The sequence below is a fragment of the Drosophila biarmipes genome, chromosome 2L (assembly GCF_025231255.1).
Source record: "Drosophila biarmipes strain raj3 chromosome 2L, RU_DBia_V1.1, whole genome shotgun sequence".
NCBI lineage: Eukaryota > Metazoa > Arthropoda > Insecta > Diptera > Drosophilidae > Drosophila > Drosophila biarmipes.
In genome coordinates this window covers 14,641,966-14,665,557 of record NC_066612.1, presented here as the reverse complement: position 1 = coordinate 14,665,557, position 23,592 = coordinate 14,641,966, and the positions used below count along the sequence as shown (strand labels likewise).

Sequence of the window (23,592 nt, the reverse complement as noted above, 5' to 3'; positions counted from 1 at the left end):
GTATGATATAGATATTTTATTTTCTGACTTTTGTTAAGTATATATAATAACAAAATTATTTTTCCTTCGTGTCACGAGTAAATAACAAAAGCCCCGACAAGTTGGCAGCCCCATTGCAATGGCGATCAAAGTGCAACTACTTTTGTTATTACTTTTCGGCTAAAAACACCTCGAAGAATGCCGCTGAAAGGCATAAAGGTGTTGGAATTCGTGGGCCTAGCTCCAGGACCATTATGTGGCAAGATCCTAACCGATTTCGGAGCCACTGTCACTCGCATAGACAAGGTAAACAAAACCGGTCGTTACTTATTTACAATGTACATTGTACATACATATACAGATCTTGAAAATCTTGGTTTAATATTTCATACAGGTCCTCGAAAACCCACTGGACGTACTGCAGCATGGAAAACGCACCATATGCCTGGATCTGAAGAATCCAAAGGGCCAGCGGTTGGTGCGCCAGTTGGCCAACAAGTGCGATGTGCTCATCGAACCCTTTCGACCGGGAGTTATGGAGAAACTCAACTTGGGTCCCACCGAGCTGTGTAAAGCGAATCCCAGACTGATTTACGCCCGTCTCACGGGCTTTGGCCAGCACGGAAGATTGGCTCCACGGGCTGGTCACGACATAAACTATGCGGCAATGTCGGGAGTGCTCTCCATGCTGGGCAGGCGGCAAGAGAAGGTCACTGCACCCATTAATCTCCTGGCCGATTTCGCCGGTGGCAGCGTGGTGTGCGCCCTGGGTATTTGTCTTGCCCTCTTGGAGCGCCACAACTCCGGTAGAGGCCAAGTGGTGGATGCTTCCATGGTGGAGGGAGCTGCCTATGTGGCCAGTTGGCTATTTATGTCCCGGAATCTTGGCATTTGGGGTCGGGAGCGGGGTGAGAACCTCATCGACGGGGGCTCATACTTTTACGATACGTATGAAACCAAAGACGGTCTCTACATGTCGGTGGGCGCCTTGGAGCCGCAGTTCTTTGAACTGCTTAAACAGCGCTTGGACCTACCCGAAGACCTCGCTCAGTTCGGCGACGAGCACCAGGAACGGGGAAGGAAACTACTATCGGAAGCCTTCCTATCCAAAACCCAAGCGGAATGGTCACAAATATTCGAGGATGTAGACGCTTGTGTCTACCCAGTGCTGGATTACCGGGAGGTTCACAAACACGATCACAATAGGGAAAGGACCTCGTTCGAGGTGATTCAGGATATGCCCGCGCCACGTCCAGCTCCCCTGCTAAGTAGAACTCCTGGCAAGTTGCCCAAGACTTCTGATGGTTCACAGCTGGATCTGGTCGATGAGTTGGACCTTAAACCCCATGAACTGAAGGACCTGCTGGATTCGGGAGTACTTACACTCCCGGAGAAGGCCAAACTGTAGCCATCCCAAATAAAACACATTTATTTTGTTGCTCTTGCATTCAAAATACTTTTATTCTCGCTCTTGCACACAGACACATTTTACATTTGCTATAATTTCACGTACAAACTATCAGTCATACAATTTGTTTCCGGACAGTTAGGCCGCACTTTGATATTCAGAGGGTTTTCGTTTTAGTAATTGATAATACAGCATACTATACAACGTAACATAATTGATTCTCTCCTATCGCAATCGTGGGTCAAATGTTCTCTCGCGCATCCCTACTTACTGACTAAACTAGGACTAACTAGCATACCAAGTAGCACATATACTAGAGTTAATTCGGCTAAAGCACCGCGCGTCAGCGTCAATTGTCAGTGTATATTTAGGATAGTCCATTATAATGCTCATATGTATGTACGTTGGTGTAATGCGTGGCTCGTAATGTGGGTGTAAATTTCACTAGTTGGCGTTTCGTGTGTAGTATTGTTCTAGTGTACGTTGTGTTTAGTCCCGCGTAAAGTAATCCTCGTGAGTCCTTAAGTAAGTGGTAGGTTGTGTTGTTGTATGTATGTATATATAGTAAGTCTCAGTTCTCAGTATAAAATCAGTACCATATGTTACGTTTTCAATTTGTTTTACTCCACACTTGCAATTGTGCATTCGTTTGTAATCCTTTAAATGCTTACAAAAAAATACCATTTCTCTGCTGCGCGGGGTGCTTTTTCTTACACTACGGATATCATATATATCCACACAGGGCTCTCATACAGCACACTCCATACAGATGATCGAATCACAGGCTTAGTTATAGTTGCGTTTTATTCATTTATTTTGTAGCTTAGATCAGACGACGACCATTCGCACGCAGGGCAAGGGTCAAAAGGCAAGCCCGTTGAAAACCCTTTAGCTCGCACGGTGGAGTGTCCAAAAAGTGGGTCCACCATGCATTTTATTGGAGCTTGCCCTTGAACCGTTTGCCATTACACTGGCTTACTCTAGTGACATGAAATCATTCCTTAACAGCTAGGCGTAACAAACTCAATAGTCCCTCAATTTTAGTGATTTTTTGTTATATTAGTTTCGTTTTTTGGAATGGTTACATACGAATTTGCTCAGTCACAGTTCTCACGCACTCCTACTGTTTATAAAAGTGGGAAATGTAAGTATGTATAAAAGGTAGAAATTTGTGCTAAATGATTTGAGTGACTTGTGTTAGTTTCTTGGTGATTTCTTCTAGAGATACTCCTGCCCATCATCAGTCACTCTCATAAACAACCATTGTCAATCATCACATAATTCATCATCTTCATTCAACGCACCAGTGTCATCACCATAATAATCAGCACCAAGCATCATACTCAATCAACACACCTGTGAAAAAAGGTTGGAAATGTGATTATTAGCAACTATTACAAGTTGTTGTTTGATTCTTCTAGATAAGCTAATTATATTGGTAGAGTGAATACAAAATTCTAGGCTCACTTACATTTTGAATACCACAGCCATAAACGTTCATGTTCCTCTAGGCGTTGCTCAGCTTTCGATCTTCCAAGAATTCAGATTCATTCATCTTTATCATCCGCATTCGATCATTCATAGCTAATATTAGTGTTTTTTTAGTTTTGTCGTTTTCCATGTTTCCTTTGAGTGCTGCCCGCAAGTTGCCATTTCAAAATTCAAATTTTTGATATGTTCAAATCGGGTAAAACAATCGATAATTTCTCTTTAGATAATTTCTTCTTTCTCATGGACGGCTGTGCGATATTTTATTGCAAAACGAGGCAAATATTACCAATGAAAGGTTTTCACTTTTGAAATGGCAACTTCTCGAGCGGGAGAATTCATTGAAAAAAGTTCAAAAACGTTCGGTATTCAAGCTTAGTCAAACAAATTCTTTTTCTGGTTTACAATTTGGAATTCTGTGTACAGTATTCGTATTATATGTGCGCTTATATCTACAGTAGTTCACAATAGTTCACTTCATTCCGGGTTTCACTTGCTCCTAGTGTACTTAAAAGTTGGGAAAAGATTTTAAACGGTTAGTTTCGGCATCATTTGTATCCTCTATTTTCTCTTCATCGTTCACAGTCGCGTCTTTTTCGTAAGGTAGTTTCTGGTTTTGTTTTTTGTATGGTTTGTATATGATAAATAACTAAATGAAGTATGGTCGTTGTTTTGTCCTATCAAGCTGTCATGTAAGTGTCTTTATGCGCGTTCTACATTTCTATGTAAATTATGATTTCAGGGGTGCCAAAAAAATGTTTAGCGATTTGAAATGTTTAGAAAATATACTGCTGAATACACTTTGGCGAATTTTAAAACTACTAAAGATATTTCGAGCACCCCTGAGGTTCTTTTGTTATTTTTTGTATACCCTGGTCCGTTGCGTATTTAGTTTTAGTATCTTGCGTTCACCTAATATATATATTATTTATACATGTGTTTTGTGTGCTGCAGGTAGTTGCTTGGTTGTTGATTTCCGGTTTTTTGTATGTTTCTCGTTGCTATTTTCCCCGTTTTCATTAATAAATAATTTAAAAAGAGAGGCAAAATAAAGCGTCATTGGTTGGAATTAATGAGAGCACACTAAATAGTATACATAACAATTAAAATAATTTCATAATTTCGTGCTTTTGTGGGCTTCGGCGTGGCTGGTTTAAAGTATTGCATTTGTTTGGGATTTTGTATTGGTGTTCTTTGTCTAGTGCACGTTTTTGTTGAAGCTGTTCCTTGAAACATCCACGCCTGCGCCTTTGTACGTCCCTTAGTCATTTCGTAATTCGTTTTTTAGTTGCTAGGTTGGTTTTTCAGTCGTCTTTGAGTGTTTACATTTAGTTTCGTTTCGTTTGCTTGTAAATTTAAATTCAAATCCGTTTAAAATCTTTTTGATTTGCTGTTTTGCTTACATCTAAAATCATTCGTTTCGTTTCACTAGAAAAGTTCTTACGCTTAATTCATAATATCACACAACACGCCGATACACACGCGCGCCAAAGAAAAAGGAAATCTGCATCCAATTTCATACATTTTCGTGGGGTTTTCGCAATCACAAAATACCACTTACAGAGTTTCTCACAAGCATTCATCACAGCATAACTATTGGCATAGGGGGTAAAATTGTCGGACAACAGGCACGCAAAACTTTTATTTATCAGATAATACATTAATACATACTCGCTCTCAGCCATATGTTTCAGTCCATCACATTCGGTTCACACTCAAGACATTCATTCTTATTTTATATATTTTTTGTTGGGCTAGTGAGGGTGTAGTAGGATAGATACATTAATTCTTATGGTCTAAAATGTGGTTCTTACAGCCGCTACTAGTCAATGTTTCCAAAGGGGTGCAATGCATTTAATGTTTTTTACTTGTTAACGCAATAATGTACTACCGATTTTTACAATTAAATTTAAATTTTACATAATTTTGTATAACAGCTTTGTTAGCCTTTGGGTTAAGCTTAAAATCGGGCTACTAAATCGCCGGACTCTGGAGCAATCCCAAAAAAAGAGGCTGCCCTTAAAGCCGTTTTCTTATAGAAGTCATAATTACAAGCAGCGATAATTCTCATTTTTGTGTATTAGTCAATGGACAGCCAGTTTTTGGGGTTTGCATTACCGAGCGAGGACAATGGATAGGGGGTAATAAACTCACACGATGATTAACAGGTCTTAAATAAAATATTAGGTCGAAACAGAGGTTCGGTTTTGAGCTTAAAGCTAGTGGGGTTTTATAAACAATTTGTCTTAGCATTTACTAGTTTAGTTGCACAGCAACAATATATCGGACAAACAAACTTAGCAGATAGAATCTTGTATCAGAGAATTCGGACATGACTGCAAAAATAGAGAAATGTGTGAAAATGAAAATCAAAACACATGTACGAAACAATCATTAGGAAGGATGAGTCGATTTTTTTTAAAACAAGTTAATCCTATAGTTGTAGTTAGCCTTATTTTCTTTTCAAGTGTTAATATTCCCACTTTAATCAGTTTTAGGGAAGTATTATACTTTTCCTTTACAAAGAAGAATCAAAAATAGCAATATATAAAAATCGACTCATCCAAATTAACCATTCATTCGCTGATTAAGTATGAAACGGGAATTATATGTACTTACCAGTTTGGCTGCATTACATACAATCTTGAGGGTCTGGTGGGAAGCAGGGAAACATTAACCTTTAGCAGGCGATCTACTGCGCGATGACCTGGCTATTGATCTTCTTGATCTCCTTGACGGCCCAAGTGCACAGCATCTTGGTGCGCTGCCCCTTGGAGCGCTTGCCCTCGGCAAGGAAGTGGGTAATGATCGCATCGTCCAGCAGCGGGTACAGACGAGGTCCGAAAGAGGTGCACAGATCGCCGATGAAACCAGCGGCACTGGCCATCATCGAGTCGGACACGTCACCCTCCTGGGCTATGCGCTTGATGAAGGAAATTATGTGAATCAGGTGGGGCTCCATGTGCATCACGTCAGGGTGAGCCGTCTGGTCCAGGCCCTTGAGACCCTGGATGATGCCAGTGTAGGCCTCGAGGACACTCTCACGCAGCTCGTTGATGTATTCGTTCATATCGAAGTTGTTGGCGTCCGTCTGAAGAAAGAAGTAAAGGTTTTAAACATTCAGATGTAATAGAAACGATTACACGTACCTGAAGATTGGACGCAGCTCGTAACATATCTAGGACCACGTTCAGATATTTTAGGAAGTTGTTGCCAATGCTCAAAGCTATGTCCCCGAAGGCGGACAGGATCTGGGGCTTGACGCTGCGATGCAGACTCGGTTCAGCTAGGTTGTTCATCAATACGGACATTATCTCGTCGGAGTAGGGCACCATCAGGTCCTTGAGAGCGCGGAAAATGTCGCCGGTGAGTCCGACCGAAGCGCAGCAAACCTGGTACTCCTGGTGATTTTTCAGACCCATAACGAGGAAGTCCTTAAAGGCGGGCATGTACTTGGCGAACTGCACTCCCAGAAGTTCCACCAGTGTGGAAACGGCTAGGAAGGCATCCTCCTGCACACCGCCCGACTTTCCAGCGCTCGAGTTAAACATTGTCAGCAGGGCTGTCATGATGGCATCAGAAATTTGAGGAGCATCCTGCTCATGGACCTTTCTCAAAACACTTTGCAAAGTGGCGCACAAGAGAGATTGAAGATCGTTGAACTGATGGCGATCGCTGTGGTTGTTGATCTGTGTTTCCATCTGCATCACCTGGTTCAAACGCTCCAGAATCACCAGGGTGGTGCGCTGCACAACCAAATAGCAATCCAGAGGCGAGTTCTTGATCATATCCATGAGTGCTTCATAGGCAGCTCCGCGCAAATTGGCCTGAGCCCCATCCGATCGATCGGTTGTCTCCAGCAACTGGGTGATGATGTACTCAAAGTACGGCGACAGGGCATAGGTCTCCGGGGTCTCGCCCTCGGTGGTGACAGCTGCCTCGTAGGCGGCATCTGAAAGTCCGATGAAAGCCCAGCACACATTGGCAGCCACCCTTGGCTCCGACTTCAAGCTCTTCACGAAGCACTCCAGCAAAGTCTGGAGGTAGGTCTTGTTGATGGCAGCCTCGGGAATGATCTACAGGAGAAAAACAAGAGAACAAAATTTATATTACGCTGCAGAGACTATGGCCATATTCTGCCTACTCACATCGCAAATTCGCCCGAAAGTCCAGGCGGTGGTGTCGCGCACAATAACACTAGAGTCGTACATCAGCCTGATCAGCGTGGGCATGGCCTGCTCCACGAGCGGCTTCAGGGTGTTGGTCTCCAATCCGTTCAGCACTGAGCCAAAGGTCATTACCGCAGCATCGCGGAATCGCCAGTTGGGAGACTCGATGTTCTCCTTGATGAAGGGTAGGACATGTGGCACGATCTCATCCTCGCAACAGGTGGCCAGCACCATAAGGCAGACGGAGGAGGCCTTCGCCGGGCTCCAGGTGTCCTCGTCATCGCACTCGTCCTGCTTGGTCAGCTTCTCGACGAGCACGGGCGTCAGGAACTGCAGAGCACCACGGGCGTAGTGCTTGGATACCCGCTGCGGGGCCCTGCCTTGATCGGTGGCCTCCTGACTCTCGATTGCCAGATCGATCTCCTCGTCGCAGACGTTTGACCAGAACTCTATACCCTGCAGAGCCACAGCGTCGTTTTCCGCCTTCATGGCGGCCAAAGTGATCGGGAAGAGGGCCTGTGCCATGTAGGGCTCCATGAACTGGTAGTAAAGGGTCATAACCTTCACCAGACACTGAAGAGCGGCTACACAGATCTGCGTGTCCTGGCACTGAGTGGCCTCGCACACCACTTCCATGATGAAGTTGCGCTCCATGTCCTTCTCAAAGTTCGACTTGGTAAACTCAAGCGAGTTGTGAAGTGCCGTGGTGGCTGCCAAGCGGACGTGATTGCTCGGCTCGACCTTCCTCATGCCGTGGATTATAGCGGTGAGCACATCGTTGGACTGGTTCTCTAGAACGCCGAAGCGAATGTCCTGGCAGATGTAGCCAATTGCCTCCAGCGCCGCCTCGCGATGCATTTCGCTGGATCCTTCGCTGACCACCTTGTTTACCAGGGTCTGGATGAGCATTGCCCAGCGGTTCATTGGCAGCTCGATGACGGCCACATAGGCCACGCACTGGGCGGCGCAAGAGGGTCGCGTGTTCTCAGTACCCAAGGCTGCCAGGATCTGCAAGGTTATCATGGTTAATAGCTTATTGAGCTTGAATAGGGACAATGTAACTGACGTTATTCTTGATAAGCTCACGGATCTCGCTGGGAAACTGGTGCCAGCGCTCCTGGTACTGTTGGCTGATCTTCTCATCCTTGCTGGTCAGGTGGTTCTTCAGCTGGAGACCGGCTGCCATTCGTGCCACCGCGCTGTTTGTCGTGTTCACCAGGATCTCTGACAGCGCCTTGAGAAATTCGGGCAGATTGCTGGCCGCCGCCTGCTCAAGGAAGTTCTTCGCCGATAGCAGTTCATTTTTGTCTGAAAGTGTGTAATAATATATTGTATTATATGTTTTACAAATAATGGGACCCATTTACCAAATCCATCAGTTTTGATTATTTGTATGTACCATAATAGATTTTATGTTTATATTATGAAGAGGGAATTAATTTTTAAAAATTAAGATGGGTTTAATTCGGGCAAATGGATCGAGCGTGGACAGGATAATAGTATGTTATAGTTATATTAGTTGATATTAAAATGGAAGAAAAACCAACCAGTACTCAAAATATATTAAGTATTAAGTACTACATGATTCAACATTAAAGCACTTTAAGTAGCTTTCATAAAAAGGCGGTTACTTTTTAAAAGCAGAATAATTAAGAATAGGTTTCTTTGTTTTCCGGCGTCGAAGTGTGTTATCTTGAGTTGGGCCCGAAGTTCGCAGACCAACTTTATCGCCGACCGGAAGAACTGGTGGCCAAACACACGATGATGACTCCGAGACGACGCCTCATTGATCCCTAGCGTTTTTGAGGTTATGTCTGGGCAGCGGCTCACAAGTCCTTAATTGTAGGAGCGCACTCATGGCGCATACACATCGACACGCTGCCGCGGGGAGTGCGAGTGTGTGGGGATGCACATGTGTGCGAAGGCCCCTAGCAACCAAACATATGCGAGCGCCTATTGCAACCCTGCGCAACATACAACGCGCGTCCCTCCCGCGAAAACCGAGACCCAGAGGCCCTGGGGGGAGTACTACACATTACAGATCCACTCATGGGTAGAGCTCACCTGGCGAGACCGTCTTCTCCAAAATGGCAATCAGTTGCATGGCGATATCGGAAGTCATTTTGCGCTCTTTTTGCCTCTCTACGTAGTTCACTTCACTTTCCGTTTCTTTCCGCAGCTCGTGCGTCTGTGTGCGTGTGTGGGCAATGGAATTTTTGCGTAATTACTAGACAACACTAGTCCGCCGGCTGAAAAGGGTTAGAACAAAGGAATTCTGGTTAGGGCACCTCCACTCCACCGAAATCAGAGATTTTCTTTCGACAGGTTGCAACACCTTGGACGTCACAAGAATTGATTTTTGGCACACTCTCACGCGCACCTACAAGGCAACTCCGCATTCTACTCACGCTTGCTTGTTGTTGCTTTCGCTGGATCGGTAAAAAAGCGCTGGACTCCAAACGGCGATTTACTCGGGTATATTTACTAGGTGGTTCAAGCTCACAATTCCTATTTATTTCCTTTTCGGGGAAGGGCAATATATTTCTTGTGGCTGCGATTTGAAGTAGAGCTGAAACAAAAATCGATGTCTCCAGAAATCGACTGCGATGGTTGCCTGCAGCTATCGATTGTTAACTGTTGGCTCTACTGAAGGAATATTTATCAAATTAATAAAAATATTAAATTTACAAGGTTAGTAATGTGTTCACAGAAACAATACAATGCGTTATGTCCCCTAGGTGTGGAAAAAGCAATAGCTAAACAAGTTATGTAAAAAAAATTCGATTACTTTCCTATAAACCTGTACGTTAGGTTTGAATTTAAAGATTTATCGAACAAGTTTGTAACCGATAAGATAGCTCTACTGGCAAAATAATTATGTATGAAATAGATTAACATTTACAAGATTAGTAATGTGACGTATGTAAAAAGAAAAGCTAAACTAAACAATTTTTATTTTTAAATGTTTTCTCTTGCCTTCAAATCTGCACGTTACTATTGAATTTCAAGAATTAATCTAACAAATTCGTAACACAATCTTATCACAGTTTCATACTCGAATATTTTGACGTCCTTGTCTAAGAAAAGATGATAAAAAACGTATCCTTTAATAAATATTTAAATATTTGGGGATTCCATTTATAAATAAATAAATAATTTGGGAAATCAAATTTATCTAATTTTTTTTGTACTAAAGAAGATTACAAATTAGCAGCTCTATTTTATTATTTGTAGCTTCTACTTAAAACTTACAAAATTAAGAATAATTTTTAACAACTTCGCGGCCCTGGTTCAGAGCTGCCTCCCTTCCACAACTAAGTTGGCAGCCCGCTCAGCTGGACTAGGTGGCAACCCTGTTACAGTGCTGACGTTCGGCAAAAAAAGAGGAAACGTAGTAAAAACACTCGAGAAACTCGGTATATTCCGATAAATAATCAACTAGAACGGTTTGTGCGACGTCCGCCGATCCGGAGAGAGTGGGAGTGCGTCGCTGACACGGCCACGTTGTAGATTCAACCCAACAAAGTCGAGAGGGCTGCAACTCCTGCCCTTCGTTGGCCGCAAATTCAAGATGATCCTGCTTCCCGGACTCCTGCCGCTCCTGGGCGTCGTCCTTTTGCACCTGGCGACCCCGACACAGGCGTTCTATCTGCCCGGACTGGCGCCGGTTAACTTCTGCAAGAAAACCGATGTCTCCTCCACATGCAAGGTACGTACGCCTGTGCCCATGTCTGTGTGTACATGCATAGTGGGTGTGTTTGCCTGTACGCCCGCAACAATTAGCAATGCCAGTGGAAATAGTGATATAGTAATAGTGATATGTTCCCCTAATGGCGGTCAGGAACGGAAGCCCTGATAAGGCCTGTTTCTAGCTATACGTCTACTTCGGGTCCATATGTGGGGTCCATATCTGAACTTCTGCTGACGTTGGCTACGCTCAACACGCTTCCTAAGGCAAAATTGGGATTCTAATGTTGGTTCAGTTGGTTAAATTGGAATGCAGGTTATTCTTGGTCCGATCTTAACTTATGACGCACAACCGAACCTCTTTGTCTCATAATAAACATTAATGTCATATTTGATAGGCCTATAAAGCACAATTGATTATGTTCGTACATATACATACATAGGGAAAAACAATTCTCAATCAGTTTTTGGTTGTTGTATTCGGTAAAACATGCTCTCTACATTTTATTATATTTCCAAGAATTGTTTAAATGGTTTAAGATATCCAACAGTCCTTTTGGCTTTAATATAACATAACATAACGCAAGAAAATACACTCTATTGAATCACAATTTATAATTACATTTTTTATCGCCTTTAAAATCAGCTTCAACACTATGTTTCTCGTTTTACTCGTCCAACATATTTAGATACTTTGTGATTTAGTAAAAAGTTAGGTATATTATTTTTGGGCTTATATCCTCATACATAAAAAAAAGAATCAATAGAATTTGTTAATTAAACTTTAATTTAAGGACGTAGATAAGCCTTATCGTTTACTTTACTGAGTCTCACCGATAAAAATAAATCGAGGTATTTCACTTTAATTATTTTTAACTACCAAAAAACCTCGAGATAAGATGCACTTTATAGAACCCTATCATAGGTTCGCGTGCGAAAAAGAAAATTGTAATGTTAACACATTATCCAAGTGTTTCTTAAGAATTCGGTAACACTTTTAAAAAAAGTAAATTCGCGATAAGATTATAATTAACCTACATTTTCCAAGAATTGATATTCGCATTGATTAATTTAACTATTGATTATCTTTTTCAGAGTGAAATCCTATTGTACGTGAACCGCTTAAACACCGAGGAGTCGGTAATACCCTATGAGTACCATCATTTTGACTTTTGTTTGGGCGAGGAGCAGAACTCTCCTGTGGAGAATCTGGGACAGGTTGTATTCGGCGAACGAATTCGCCCAGGACCCTATAAAATTCAGTTTCTGGAGAATCAGCAATGTGCAAGGGTATGATTCAAAATTATTGCTAAGTAACTGATTTTTAATATTTTCGGTTTTGTTTAGACCTGTGTGAAGACATACAAAGGGGACGACCCACTAAGCAACCGCCGTATGATGGTTCTCAAGAAGGGCATAAGCTTAAATTACCAACACCACTGGATTGTGGACAACATGCCTGTGACCTGGTGTTATCCCTTGGAGAATGGAAAGCAGTACTGCGGAATCGGATTCCCCATGGGTTGTCTTGTTCGCAGCGATGGCGAGGGCTGTCCCATAAACTCCATTTACAACCAGCCCATGCATTACTACCCCTTCAATCATGTGGATCTTGAGATTACGTATCACAGCGGTCAATCGGAGGACTGGGGAATTCAATTTGGCAACAGCGGTCGCATTATCTCTGTAAAAGTAACACCCAAATCGATCAAGCACACGGATCCCGAAAAACCGAACTGCTTGAGCACCGAACCGCTGGCTATCAGTGAGAATTCCTTGAAGGCTGGAGAGCAGCTTAACATCGTTTACACGTATAGCGTGAAATTTGTAAAGAACGATGCCATCAAATGGTCGTCCCGATGGGACTACATTCTCGAATCCATGCCGCACACCAATATCCAATGGTTTTCCATTCTCAACTCATTGGTAATTGTTCTCTTCTTGAGTGGCATGGTCGCCATGATCATGCTGCGCACTCTGCACAAGGATATTGCCCGCTATAACCAGATGGATAGCGGCGAGGATGCCCAAGAGGAGTTTGGCTGGAAGTTGGTCCATGGTGATGTGTTCAGGCCGCCGCGCAAGGGCATGCTGTTATCCGTTTTCCTGGGCTCTGGTGTGCAGGTCCTTGTGATGTCCATGATCACCTTGGCCTTTGCCTGCTTGGGTTTCTTGTCCCCTGCAAACCGCGGAGCTTTGATGACCTGTTCCATGGTCTTGTTTGTTTCGTTGGGAACACCGGCTGGTTATGTATCTGCGCGTATTTACAAGAGTTTCGGCGGCCTGAAGTGGAAGAGTAATGTAATCCTTACCTCGATCGTTTGCCCTGGGTAAGTTTTCCATTTAAAACTACCAGAAAAAGCTATACATTTTCTCATAAATATTTTATCTATTTTTAGTGTGGTCTTTTCATTGTTCTTCGTAATGAACCTGGTGCTTTGGGGTGAGAGTAGCTCCGGAGCTGTGCCATTCAGCACGCTTATTGCCCTACTTGCTTTGTGGTTTGGAGTCTCAGTGCCACTGACCTTTGTTGGTGCATACTTTGGGTTCCGTAAGCGCGTGAGTATATTTTTCTCTAACATAAACACAGTAATTAATGAAGTTGCGTTTACTTCTAGGCCCTGGAGCACCCTGTGCGTACCAACCAGATTCCCCGTCAAATTCCCGACCAATCGATCTACACCCAACCTATTCCTGGCATCGTTATGGGCGGCGTTCTGCCCTTTGGCTGCATTTTTATCCAGCTTTTCTTTATCCTGAGTTCGCTGTGGTCCAGCCAGATTTACTACATGTTCGGCTTTCTGTTCCTGGTCTTTGTCATCCTGGTCATTACGTGCTCGGAGACAACTATACTGTTGTGCTACTTCCACTTGTGTGCAGAAGACTATCACTGGTGGTGGCGCTCATTCTTAACGTCCGGGTTCACTGCTGTCTACTTGTTCATCTACTGCTGCCATTACTTTGTGACGAAGCTCTCGATTAAGGACAGTGCCTCGACTTTCCTGTATTTCGGCTACACGGCTATCATGGTATTTCTGTTTTTCCTGCTGACCGGCTCCATTGGGTTCTTCGCGTGCTTCTGGTTCATACGCAAGATCTACAGTGTGGTCAAGGTGGATTAAACATCAAAATTCGATTAGAGGGAGCCCGTGCGAATGTATTTTTGTATGTGTAGCCACAAATTTACACTTAAGCCTAATGTGTGTGTGATTTCTGCGCTGTGCGCCCGGCACAGACAGTTTTCTGTTTATTATAATTACGATTGATATGTGTACAATAACATATATTTGTATCAGGCAAGAACCGTGGAGTAACGAAGCGCGCAATAATCTTTAAGCAGTAAGCAGCAGACGAGTTGGAGTTAAAGCGACTTGAAGCATCTTTTGTATAGTTGACCGTTCTGTTAATCTTTAGGCGTAAAGTTTAGCATCGTCCATTTCCCAGCTCTAGCAACGATTCCAAAAAAAGAAAAAAAAATTAAAAGCTCCACAAAAAGTACTGATCCCCAAAACGAAGTACTTTAAACCCCGTTCTCTACTTGTAATATCAAAGCCTAACAACTGTAATTAGTGGCTCGTCTTAGCCGTAATTCGAGCATGATTGAATTCACATGTAATATTTTAAATACTTTAGTTTAAACTATTTAAACATAACTTGCGACTAAAGAATAAACAAAACTATAAATTATGAAACGGCGCCCCCTGTGGAACACTCTTTACTATCGGCAGAACTAGCTCTTTCTTTCAACCCTAGGCATCTGACAGTTGTCAGAGCTTCCTATGGCTTCCGCGAGCTGGCGAAACCAGGCAGTGGGAATAAACATTTTCAGCCCAGAGCTTGTCTAGCGGCGCATCCATGTCAGATATTGTGGACAGCGATGGGGACGAATACGATGAACTGTCGGAGCTGCGACAACGCCATAAGCCAGAGTCCCAGCCCTCGGTGGATGTGCGTATCTGTGAGATGGAGTCCTTGACAAACCCCAGAATTTTTGTTCGCTTTCCAGGAGGCCTTCGATCTGGACGACCTACTGCCCACCATCGGCGAGTTTGGGAAATACCAAAAGCTCTTGGTCTTCGGCATTTGCCTGCCCGCCTGCATTCCGTGCGGTTTCTGTGCCTTTAACCAGTTATTTATGGCTGATACTCCGGATGAGTATTGGTGTCGCATCCCGGAGCTGCTCGACCTGCCGCTGGAGCAGCGAAAATCGCTGGCCATACCCAAGGAAGTGGTGAGTAATGGCAGCCATACGAGTGCAATCAAGTCAGCCCATTGATTGTGCGTTGTGGCAGGTCGCAGGTCGATACGAGGGTGGTTAGATGAGTAATCACCGGGGCTAATGGGAAAATATACAGATGTCTTATAAAATATATCATGTCTTATGAAAAACTAGACTTTATTTTTTGTTGATATTGTTTAACTGACATAATCCTTTTCCACTTCTTTTCAGGATAATGACGAAATGGTCTACAGCAAGTGTTTTACTTACGGTGTCAACTGGACGCAACTGCTTGAATCAATGGAGGAGGATGACTTGACCACCTTGGAACCGAACAGCAGTTGGCCTTTGGTCAAGTGCAGTCAGGGATGGGAGTACAACACGAGCGTCGTCTGGTCTTCCATTGTGATCGATGTGTGCACTCCCAGAACATAAAGTCTTCATTTCAAACCACCCAATCCTTCATATAGGAGACGCTCGTATCATTCCCCAAGCATAATGTACTCTCTTCAGCCAGAAGTTACCGAGTTGCGGTGTGAAGAAATATAGATTGATCTGTTTTCAGTTCGATTTAGTGTGCGATCAGGATATATACCCAACTATTGGACTGGCTGCACTCAATACTGGCGGCCCCGTGGGCGTCTATCTCTTTGGATTACTCAATGATCGCGCTGGACGAAGGCTTTCCTACTTCATCTGCCTGGCCACTTTGCTGGCTGGAAGTCTGATGACTTCGCTGAGCAAGGATTTCTGGACTTGGGCAGGCAGTCGAGTCATTGTGGGATTGACAATTCCAGCCGTCTATCAGATACCATTTATAATTTGTGAGTGGACAGTTAAATTAGCTTCCTATGTCTTCATCCTTGCTTTTCCACTTTGCAGCTTTGGAACTGGTGGGTGAGAACTATCGATCCTTTGTGACTGTGATGACTTGTACCTTTTACACGTCGGGCATCATGCTTCTGTCCGCTGTTACTTACCTGGAAAGGGACTGGGTGCGTCTGTCCTACATCACCTCACTGCCCTTTTACGCCTATTTCCTGTACATGTTCGTTATGCCGGAGTCCCCGCGGTGGCTTCTGATGCGCGGCCGCCTGGAGGAAGCTCTCAAGATTCTGGAGCGCATGGCCACGGTGAATGGCAGACAGTTTCCGGAGGCAGTGCATCTCAAGTTGGAGGCCCAAATTCGGCGGGATAAACTGAAGAAGCAAAAAAAAAAGATTGCCAATGTGGGACTAATGGATTTGTGTCGAACACCCAATATGCGCTTGAAGACCATACTGATCACCCTAAGTTGGTTTGCCAACGAGACGGTTTATCTGGGCCTCAGCTACTACGGACCTTCGCTGGGCACCAATCAGTATGTGAGCTTCTTCTTGTCGGCCGCCGTGGAGTTGCCAAGTTACTTGTGCTGCTGGTACTTCATGGATACCTGGGGCAGAAGATGGCCCCTAAGTTTGTCCATGATATTGGGGTAATAAGCATTGCATGTGCATATAATATTATAATGTTTTAAACTATGAATCCCTTTTCAGAGGAGTGGCTTGTGTGATTACTGTAATGCTACCCGATGATGCTGTGGAAGAGACCCTGGTGCTGTATCTAATATCAAAAGCCTTGCTATCCGCCTCGTTCCTTATAATTTATCCCTTTGCCGGGGAACTGTATCCCACTCAAGTTCGAGGCATTGGCATTGGTGCCTCTAGTTACATCGGAGGACTAGGCCTCATTGTCATACCCTTTGTTACCTACTTGGGAAAAGACAATCTCAAGCTGCCTTTGGTCATCATGGGCTTTGTTTCGATGCTGGGCGGCATGACTGGGCTGCGGTTGCCGGAGACACTGCATCATCGATTGCCACAGACCATCGAGGAGGGCGAGGAGTTCGGCAAGAACTGGCAGTTCAAAGATTGCTGCAGTTGCGCTCAAAAGCCGTAAGTGTAGTATAGAATATGTGTTTAAATTAATATTTTTAATATTTTTATATCTTTAGAGATGTCTTATCCCAACCGCCGTCGTATGAAAACCTAGATGTCCTGGCTGGCTCCTCCAACAACGCTTCAGAGGTGGAGCTGGAACTGCGCGACAGTCGAAGGGTTCGGGAGCCGACTCCCAGGATTGACGAGCGCACACCTCTGGATACCACGGCCAGTGGAAGTGGAAGTGCTCGAACTGTCCATCGGCCATCGATGAAGCGATTGGTGCGACAAATGAGCATCATGGACACCCAAAGGACACATGATGGCACCATGCAATTGACACATTGGATCTAGCTTTTTGGGCAGACAATCTGCTTATACATATATATAGCTTTTGACATGCTCTTGTCATGTTTAAAGGCAAAGCTTCAAAGAATATTTTCGAAAAAATAGTGCTAAGTATCTAAAACAATTTTTTGTTTAAACATTAGGTTACATATTGTTTTAGAAGTGTATAACTGTATTTTATCAAATAACATTATGTTAATAAGTTAAGCATATGTATTGCGTACACATTATTTACAACAAAGATTGAAAACAAAATTATACTTGAGCTATAGGAAATTCAAAATTTTTGGCAGCACAATGTTAGCTATTGCCATTGGATGTGTCTAGTATGTTAGTAATAACACATATTGCAGCATTATTTAATTGATATGTTAATGTGTATCACGATACACTTCATTACATAAGTAAACGTTTTCAAAACGGATTTCGTATTATATTATTGTTCCTTAAACTAGTGCATCATAATGTTTACTGCTCATAAATTACATCTACAACAATTTCCCCTATTAAATATCAAATAGTTTTCCTTTTGGCTAATTGTAGGGCATTACCATTATGTCTAAGTTGTTTACTCCCAACAATAAGTAATGCGAATTGCGAAAGGTACCCACACAAACACCGAAACTTAATTCTTCAAACATATCCGGTAAAAATAAATAAATAAATAAGTATATGTAGCTTATACACAGCATTTGGCGACTTCTCAATCACAGCATTTGATTTATTCAATTATTCAGGCAATTATGCAATTAATTGTTGTCAAACAAAAAGAAAACTTGTTTGTACGGTGAATAATGGAGGAATGCGCGAAATTGCCCGCACCTGTCGGCCGTAAACTGCTGGCGGTCACTGTCAACCGTAGGAAGTGCCTGGACCCATGGGAAATATTTTATACTGGGGTTCGGGGAAGTTAAACTCCGAAAGTCTTCTGATTTTCATTTAAATAAAAAAACTCACTATGCCACTAAATTATATAATTAATTAAAGTTCTATAAAATATTTCAACGACACACTTTGTTAGTTTATTTGTTCTGGGCTAGTTTTAAAATTTAAAAAATAAGTTCATTTTGTTACCTTATTTTTCCATCACACTAACAGACCGTGTCAAAAATGAATTAATCAAAATTTCCGTAAAAGCAAAATAAGCTGAAAAAATGCCCAAAACAAAAGCGCAACCGAGAATTGTAAAATCAGCTGCCCCTGCTCGTGTGATTCGTCCGGTTCGGGCTCGTACAGCTGCTCCTGCGGCCACGCCGCCATGCAGGACAAACCTTCTGGATCTGCCGGAGGACATCATCCGAATGGTTCTCGAGTTTATGCCCAAAACGACGGATAAGGTCCTGCTGGCCTCTGTGGCGCCAAAGTTCCGAATGGCCTTCGAGGGCTGGGCGAGGGCGCAGCGAATCATCCTCGATATCGACAGCCTGGAAACGATGCCCCTGCCGCAAATGATAAGGTTCTTCAAGATAGCTGGACCTTTTATACGAGTCCTTCTCGTGGACTGTGCCTCCTTCCAGAAGGAATCCCTGCTAGTGGAGTTCGTGACGGAATACTGTCCGTATCTGGAGGAGATCAACTACTCCAATGCCACCGACGAGTTTCACTACCGTACCATCATGTTCAAGATGACGCACTTGAAAAGGGTCACTATCGAGTGCCTGGACGCAGAGGATGTGCTGAACTTTGATCTGCAGGGCAACCAGGAGCTGGAGTCCTTCGAGCTGGTCAATGGATGCTATACGGGTGGGTGTTACCTGTGGCTTTGCCATCTTATTTCAAATGTCTAATATTATATGTTACCTATTTCGAAGGCAAAAACCTCTGCGGTTTTCCCAATCTCAAGACCTTGGTCCTTCGCGACTGCCTGTTGTGGAACTCGGTGGAATTCGGAATACCCTTGAAATCATTGCACACCCTGGACCTCGACGACTGCTGCTTCGAGGTGATGAACCAGAGCCTGTACCAAAAGATAGCCGAGAGCTGCACGGACTTGGTGGAGCTCTTCTTCTCCGGCTGCGACACCAACTTCGAGGTGATCGCCCAGCTGCCCAAACTGGAGAGGTGCACCCTGAAAACCTGGATGACCTCCAATGAGCTGAATATCGGATTTCTCACTGTGTTGGCGGAGAGCAAGGGCAACAAGCTGACCCATCTGCATTTGTCCGGTCAGTTTCAGATCACCAACGAGCATGCCCGGTGCTTGGGTCAGTTGAGTAGCCTCAAGAACCTGCGCTTCAGCAACAACGATGTCCTGGACGACGATCACTTCAAGTTCTTCAACGACCTCAACCAGCTGGAGCGATTTGGACTGACTTGGTGTGGTCGGGTGATGGACATAGGAATGATGAGGTTGGTACGGAAGTGCCTGCAGTTGAACATCATCGACTTGAGCGATTGCGACGAGGTAACCGAAGAGTTTGTGATCAACGCGATTGGATGCTGCTCCAAGGGAACACCTCGGAACCTGGTGATTAACGTGAAGGGTACCAAGATCAGGCAGGGCATCTTAGTGGTACGTTTTAGTGGGGTAAAAGGTAGAGTATATTTCAATCATTTTTTTATTTTCCAGCATCCGGATTACGTAGACCCCTTGAATCATGTCAAGGTCAATTTTCTTTAAAGTGGGGGATATGCGGAAATTGAAACAAAGGAATCTTAGCAATTTGTTTCTGATTTTTGCACTTATTACAAAGAATAAGTATCTATTGCATACCCTAAAGGAAGTGTTCCATATTCTATTAAACGCATTTAAAGAGCCATTTTGGCTTTTCGCTGCTTCACTGACTAATCATGTTGGTCAATTAAGAAAGAGCCTTTTGTGCGGGTGTATTATAATTGAATTCCTTTCCACAAGCGAAGCACTCAATGCCCTTGGAACCCAGATGTCTTAGACAATGGGATCCTCACCGGACTGAGTCATGGGCTAGTCTGCCATAAGGAAGTGGACGATCGAAATTTATGATCATGCTCACAATGCTCCATTAGCGAGCCGATAATTGCGGACAAGCGTGTGTGTCGCTGCACTTTGGGCCTTTTGGCTGTTATAACGAATGGAAGCAGGCCCGACAAACGGCGAACAAACAAGAATAGGAAAAAACCGAAATCAAACTACGATATTCGATACAGTTCTGAATCCGCGATTCAATTCGATTCGAGCGATCGATCGCTGGCAATAAATTTCGCATTCAATTGCTGCTCTATTGGAACTGAACTTTGTTGCTCTGGGCCGATGATGTCTGTGTTAGCAGCAGGAAGCTGGCGACCCGGTCGGATCAGCTACACTTGGAGCTAACTACGGGCACTACATAAACTGTTAATGCATTTTTAAGTTTAATTTGGCCTTTACTTGGAACATGCCATATCAGAAACCAGGGTAAAACATTTTAGTCTGTGATATTTTATAAAAAATATAGAGTATTATAAAGATGTTGGCTTAAAATCTGTTGTTTTAAACATAGGTATCTTATTAGAAACCTGAACACACAATTTTAGATAGTGATATTTTATACAAGATATAGAGTATCATACGGGAAAGGTTTTTAAAAAAAGTAATGCATTATAAGAGAGAACATTATAAGAGTCCTTATAAGCAACATATAGTATAATTAAGCTATTCATAAAGCTTGTAAAGCTGAAGGAAATCTCTTGTATTGAGACAAATTTTGAGGTATGAAATTAAACCTATCCTAAAACCTACATTTAAAAACCTCATTCTTTCTAAAGATATAAAACACTATTTGAAAACCTTTTGTTCTGTAAGTTTTCTTCAATAATTTTTTTATCGCAGTGCCGATCATAGATCGAACTCACCTGTGGCCAGTCCATGGTTAGTCATCGATACGTTTTGCTTTGTTTTACGTTTTTTCTCAGACTGACCTCGAGGGGCTCCTTAAATGGCTGTCGGCTGCAATCGCTTTGACTCTCCGATGGGGGGGCTAGAATGGGGTTCAGGGGGTTAGGGGCACCCCAGACAAATGCCTTGACATGTTCAGGTGTCTGCCATGTTCGACTATCTGACTAATTAGTGTACTTTAACTAGACCAGCGCGCTGACATTTGGCCATAAATCACAGAGGCATCTTCGGTTCATCGAGGGGAGAGTTCGCATGAGTAGAGCAAATTAAGCAGGGATTTTTGTTTACCTTACCCCGTTGGCTTATTTCTTTTTATTTTTTTGTAGATACTTTGCTATACTCGAAGTGTGTCCAATCACGCTTGTGAATTATTTAAAAATCTCTGCTGGGCCGTCTTATTTCATAAGAGAGACAAGCCTTAAAATTGTTACCCTGATGCCATAGAAATTCGTGTTGTCGCTGTCGTTCGATGGCGTTGTTGCTGCTGGTGTCGTTGTTGTCGGGGCCTTGCGATTATGGGAAATGGCTTTTGCTATCGCTTAGCACACCTCTCGATGGATGAACTTTTGGTATCGCCTAACGCCTGGGAAGAACCCCAAAAGGGGCGGAATCTGGGGGTTTTCGATTTAATGGAGTGAGTGGAAGTAAAAGGCATTCGGCGGCGGGGCTAGCCATGGAAAAAGTGAAATATATTAAAAATATCATTTATGAATTTTGATTTTAATCAAACATAAATTTACCGTGTGGGACAAAATAAAGTTTATGTTATAAAAAATTTGATTTGATTGTCCTTATTACCTAATGGATCGTTAACCTTTTTCATTTGATAAATTCATTTATTAGATGCATTTTTTACAGAATATGCTTTTAATTTATTATTTGCATATAACATCAACTCATTATAAATAAATTGATAGTTATTACTTAAATTATAAAAGCTAGTTTAGAAAACTTTGTTTTATTGTCCATGCTATGTGAATGTGGTTGAACACATACACTTTTATAATATTTTCTAACTAAAAGCAGCCAAAACTTAAACCAAATAATATATGAAAAATCCACATCTTATTTTTGTCGAGGTGTATTAAAAGCCTCGCTTAAATATATATGTTTTACATTTAAAGAGTAATAATTTCCTCTTTTCTTTAAAAAAAATCTTAACAGGTTAACAAATCTCTTAATTTCTAATGTTTTTGTACAACATTTATTTCCTTCGATCGTAATAAACATTTATTAGACACCCACAGCCATGCGGTGAACGACCCACTTTGTTTTGGATTCGCAAATTATTTTGTGGCACGCCACATGCTGCAACACCGGCAACCAAACACAAGGAAAAACCAAGAGTTGCCAACATTAATTTAATATTGAAATTACAATATTTTCGTTTCTCCTTTTGTTTTTTCTGGGCAGATCCGAATTCATTCGATTCTACGGAGATGTTTTCATGCACGATCCGGGGACTTGTTGATGATGATGCAAAAGTTAATTTGCGAATGCACACTCCTTGTTCTTTGGCTCCCCAACCGATGCCGATGAACTTTTTGGGCAGAAGCGAGTGATTGGCACATTAGCAACAAATTGTTAGTACATCTTATTTAAGCCGTTTAATTAATTCCGCGCATTCTGACTACCCATAACAAAATTCTACGAAAAATACAACAAATTAAATGAAAAGGGTTGTTTATCTAGTTGAATTGCAAATACTCTAAAAAATGAAAAATCAAATTGAGATTTACAAGTTACAACTAGGACAGTTAAAAAAAATGTTACCTTAATGGCAAAGATTAAAAAAATGCAACTTCTTCTTCATCATATAAGTTTTAGTTATTTTGTGGATGTTTGCTATTAAATAATTATTTAATATTTATTTTTTGCTTATTGTTAATGGACCTAAGTGCTGATAAGACCAAATAACTTCATGCTAGGGTACAGTCCGCATTAGGAACCTAAGAAATAGAAGACTAAATTGCGGGGAAACAATCAGCCAAGCCACGAAGTTAGCCCGACTTCGCGCATCTCTGGGCCAACATCTCTGGCCAATTGCCGGTGGAAGACGTGCCTAGGCTTGTCAAGGTGCCCCGACTTTGTCTGGCTCTCCGGCGGTTCCCCCGGATCTCCACATCGCGGTTAGAGTTACAGTATGTTGGGGGCACACATTGAAGCTACCTTCAATTTGACAAAGGCCCCTGGCGGACAAACGCGATTGCATGTTGCCTTTCAACTGCTGACCAAGTTCCCCGTCCTGTGCTGCACTATCAATTGATACAAATCTTGGCAATTTTAGAATATAGAGACGTAAAGCATGGCCCACTGCGGCCAGCTATTGCCACACTGAATGTCAATAAATAATACAGTGAAGCCTCTTAATATGTATGTATACAATATACCTACAGACAGAACATATCGGCTTGTTTCAGCCAGAGACAGGTCGAGGTCGCCTTTGAGAGCCGCAGGTGAGAAAATGGCCAACCGCCGCCGAGAGAGACCCAAAGATGCCACTTTTCAAGCCTCCGAACATG

At 42.8% G+C, this 23,592-nt stretch overlaps 5 protein-coding genes across 6 annotated transcripts; 4 read left to right on the top strand and 1 right to left on the bottom strand.

Moving 5' to 3' along the window:
* Window positions 1-107: 107 nt before the first annotated feature.
* LOC108033774 (alpha-methylacyl-CoA racemase) lies at window positions 108-1,426 on the top strand. The gene is made up of 2 exons (XM_017108372.3): window positions 108-285; window positions 374-1,426. Exons 1-2 carry the CDS (start codon window positions 178-180, stop codon window positions 1,385-1,387), a joined length of 1,122 nt encoding a protein of 373 aa, XP_016963861.1. The 5' UTR covers window positions 108-177; the 3' UTR covers window positions 1,388-1,426.
* Window positions 1,427-4,724: 3,298 nt separating this feature from the next.
* On the bottom strand, window positions 4,725-9,667 carry LOC108033773 (importin subunit beta). Of its 2 annotated transcripts, none has more exons than XM_017108371.3 (7): window positions 9,453-9,667; window positions 9,109-9,293; window positions 8,111-8,352; window positions 7,024-8,052; window positions 6,025-6,951; window positions 5,495-5,966; window positions 4,725-5,211 (listed from the first exon to the last, which is right to left on the bottom strand). In XM_017108371.3, the coding sequence occupies exons 2-6, from the start codon at window positions 9,164-9,166 to the stop codon at window positions 5,568-5,570; spliced, it is 2,655 nt and encodes an 884-aa protein (XP_016963860.1). In that variant the 5' UTR covers window positions 9,167-9,293; window positions 9,453-9,667; the 3' UTR covers window positions 4,725-5,211; window positions 5,495-5,567. The 2 variants fall into 2 exon arrangements, with proteins under 2 accessions (XP_016963860.1, XP_043949909.1); XM_044093974.2 differs by lacking the exon at window positions 9,453-9,667 and adding an exon at window positions 9,380-9,397.
* Window positions 9,668-10,380: 713 nt separating this feature from the next.
* On the top strand, window positions 10,381-14,423 carry LOC108034118 (transmembrane 9 superfamily member 2). Its single transcript, XM_017108901.3, has 5 exons — window positions 10,381-10,753; window positions 11,827-12,021; window positions 12,079-13,061; window positions 13,131-13,290; window positions 13,350-14,423. The coding sequence occupies exons 1-5, from the start codon at window positions 10,616-10,618 to the stop codon at window positions 13,851-13,853; spliced, it is 1,980 nt and encodes a 659-aa protein (XP_016964390.1). The 5' UTR covers window positions 10,381-10,615; the 3' UTR covers window positions 13,854-14,423.
* A 52-nt stretch (window positions 14,424-14,475) lies between these two features.
* LOC108034365 (carcinine transporter) lies at window positions 14,476-17,924 on the top strand. Its single transcript, XM_017109255.3, has 7 exons — window positions 14,476-14,679; window positions 14,738-14,962; window positions 15,182-15,364; window positions 15,516-15,774; window positions 15,833-16,424; window positions 16,486-16,884; window positions 16,944-17,924. The coding sequence occupies exons 1-7, from the start codon at window positions 14,587-14,589 to the stop codon at window positions 17,221-17,223; spliced, it is 2,031 nt and encodes a 676-aa protein (XP_016964744.1). The 5' UTR covers window positions 14,476-14,586; the 3' UTR covers window positions 17,224-17,924.
* A 367-nt stretch (window positions 17,925-18,291) lies between these two features.
* On the top strand, window positions 18,292-20,022 carry LOC108033405 (uncharacterized). Its single transcript, XM_017107726.3, has 3 exons — window positions 18,292-18,960; window positions 19,029-19,729; window positions 19,787-20,022. The coding sequence occupies exons 1-3, from the start codon at window positions 18,372-18,374 to the stop codon at window positions 19,835-19,837; spliced, it is 1,341 nt and encodes a 446-aa protein (XP_016963215.1). The 5' UTR covers window positions 18,292-18,371; the 3' UTR covers window positions 19,838-20,022.
* Window positions 20,023-23,592: the final 3,570 nt, after the last annotated feature.

Coding starts and splice junctions, on each gene's coding strand:
- LOC108033774 (XM_017108372.3), top strand. CDS start 178: ATGCCGCTGAAAGGCATAAAGGTGTTGGAATTCGTGGGCCTAGCTCCA. Junction 286..373: donor CTGTCACTCGCATAGACAAG/GTAAACAAAACC, acceptor TATTTCATACAG/GTCCTCGAAAACCCACTGGA.
- LOC108033405 (XM_017107726.3), top strand. CDS start 18,372: ATGCCCAAAACAAAAGCGCAACCGAGAATTGTAAAATCAGCTGCCCCT. Junction 18,961..19,028: donor GGTCAATGGATGCTATACGG/GTGGGTGTTACC, acceptor CCTATTTCGAAG/GCAAAAACCTCTGCGGTTTT. Junction 19,730..19,786: donor TCAGGCAGGGCATCTTAGTG/GTACGTTTTAGT, acceptor TTTATTTTCCAG/CATCCGGATTACGTAGACCC.
- LOC108034365 (XM_017109255.3), top strand. CDS start 14,587: ATGTCAGATATTGTGGACAGCGATGGGGACGAATACGATGAACTGTCG. Junction 14,680..14,737: donor AGTCCCAGCCCTCGGTGGAT/GTGCGTATCTGT, acceptor TTCGCTTTCCAG/GAGGCCTTCGATCTGGACGA. Junction 16,885..16,943: donor TGCAGTTGCGCTCAAAAGCC/GTAAGTGTAGTA, acceptor TTATATCTTTAG/AGATGTCTTATCCCAACCGC.
- LOC108034118 (XM_017108901.3), top strand. CDS start 10,616: ATGATCCTGCTTCCCGGACTCCTGCCGCTCCTGGGCGTCGTCCTTTTG. Junction 12,022..12,078: donor AGAATCAGCAATGTGCAAGG/GTATGATTCAAA, acceptor GGTTTTGTTTAG/ACCTGTGTGAAGACATACAA. Junction 13,062..13,130: donor ACCTCGATCGTTTGCCCTGG/GTAAGTTTTCCA, acceptor ATCTATTTTTAG/TGTGGTCTTTTCATTGTTCT.
- LOC108033773 (XM_017108371.3), bottom strand. CDS start 9,166: ATGACTTCCGATATCGCCATGCAACTGATTGCCATTTTGGAGAAGACG. Junction 8,353..9,108: donor GGAGAAGACGGTCTCGCCAG/GTGAGCTCTACC, acceptor ACACACTTTCAG/ACAAAAATGAACTGCTATCG. Junction 6,952..7,023: donor CTTTCGGGCGAATTTGCGAT/GTGAGTAGGCAG, acceptor TTTCTCCTGTAG/ATCATTCCCGAGGCTGCCAT.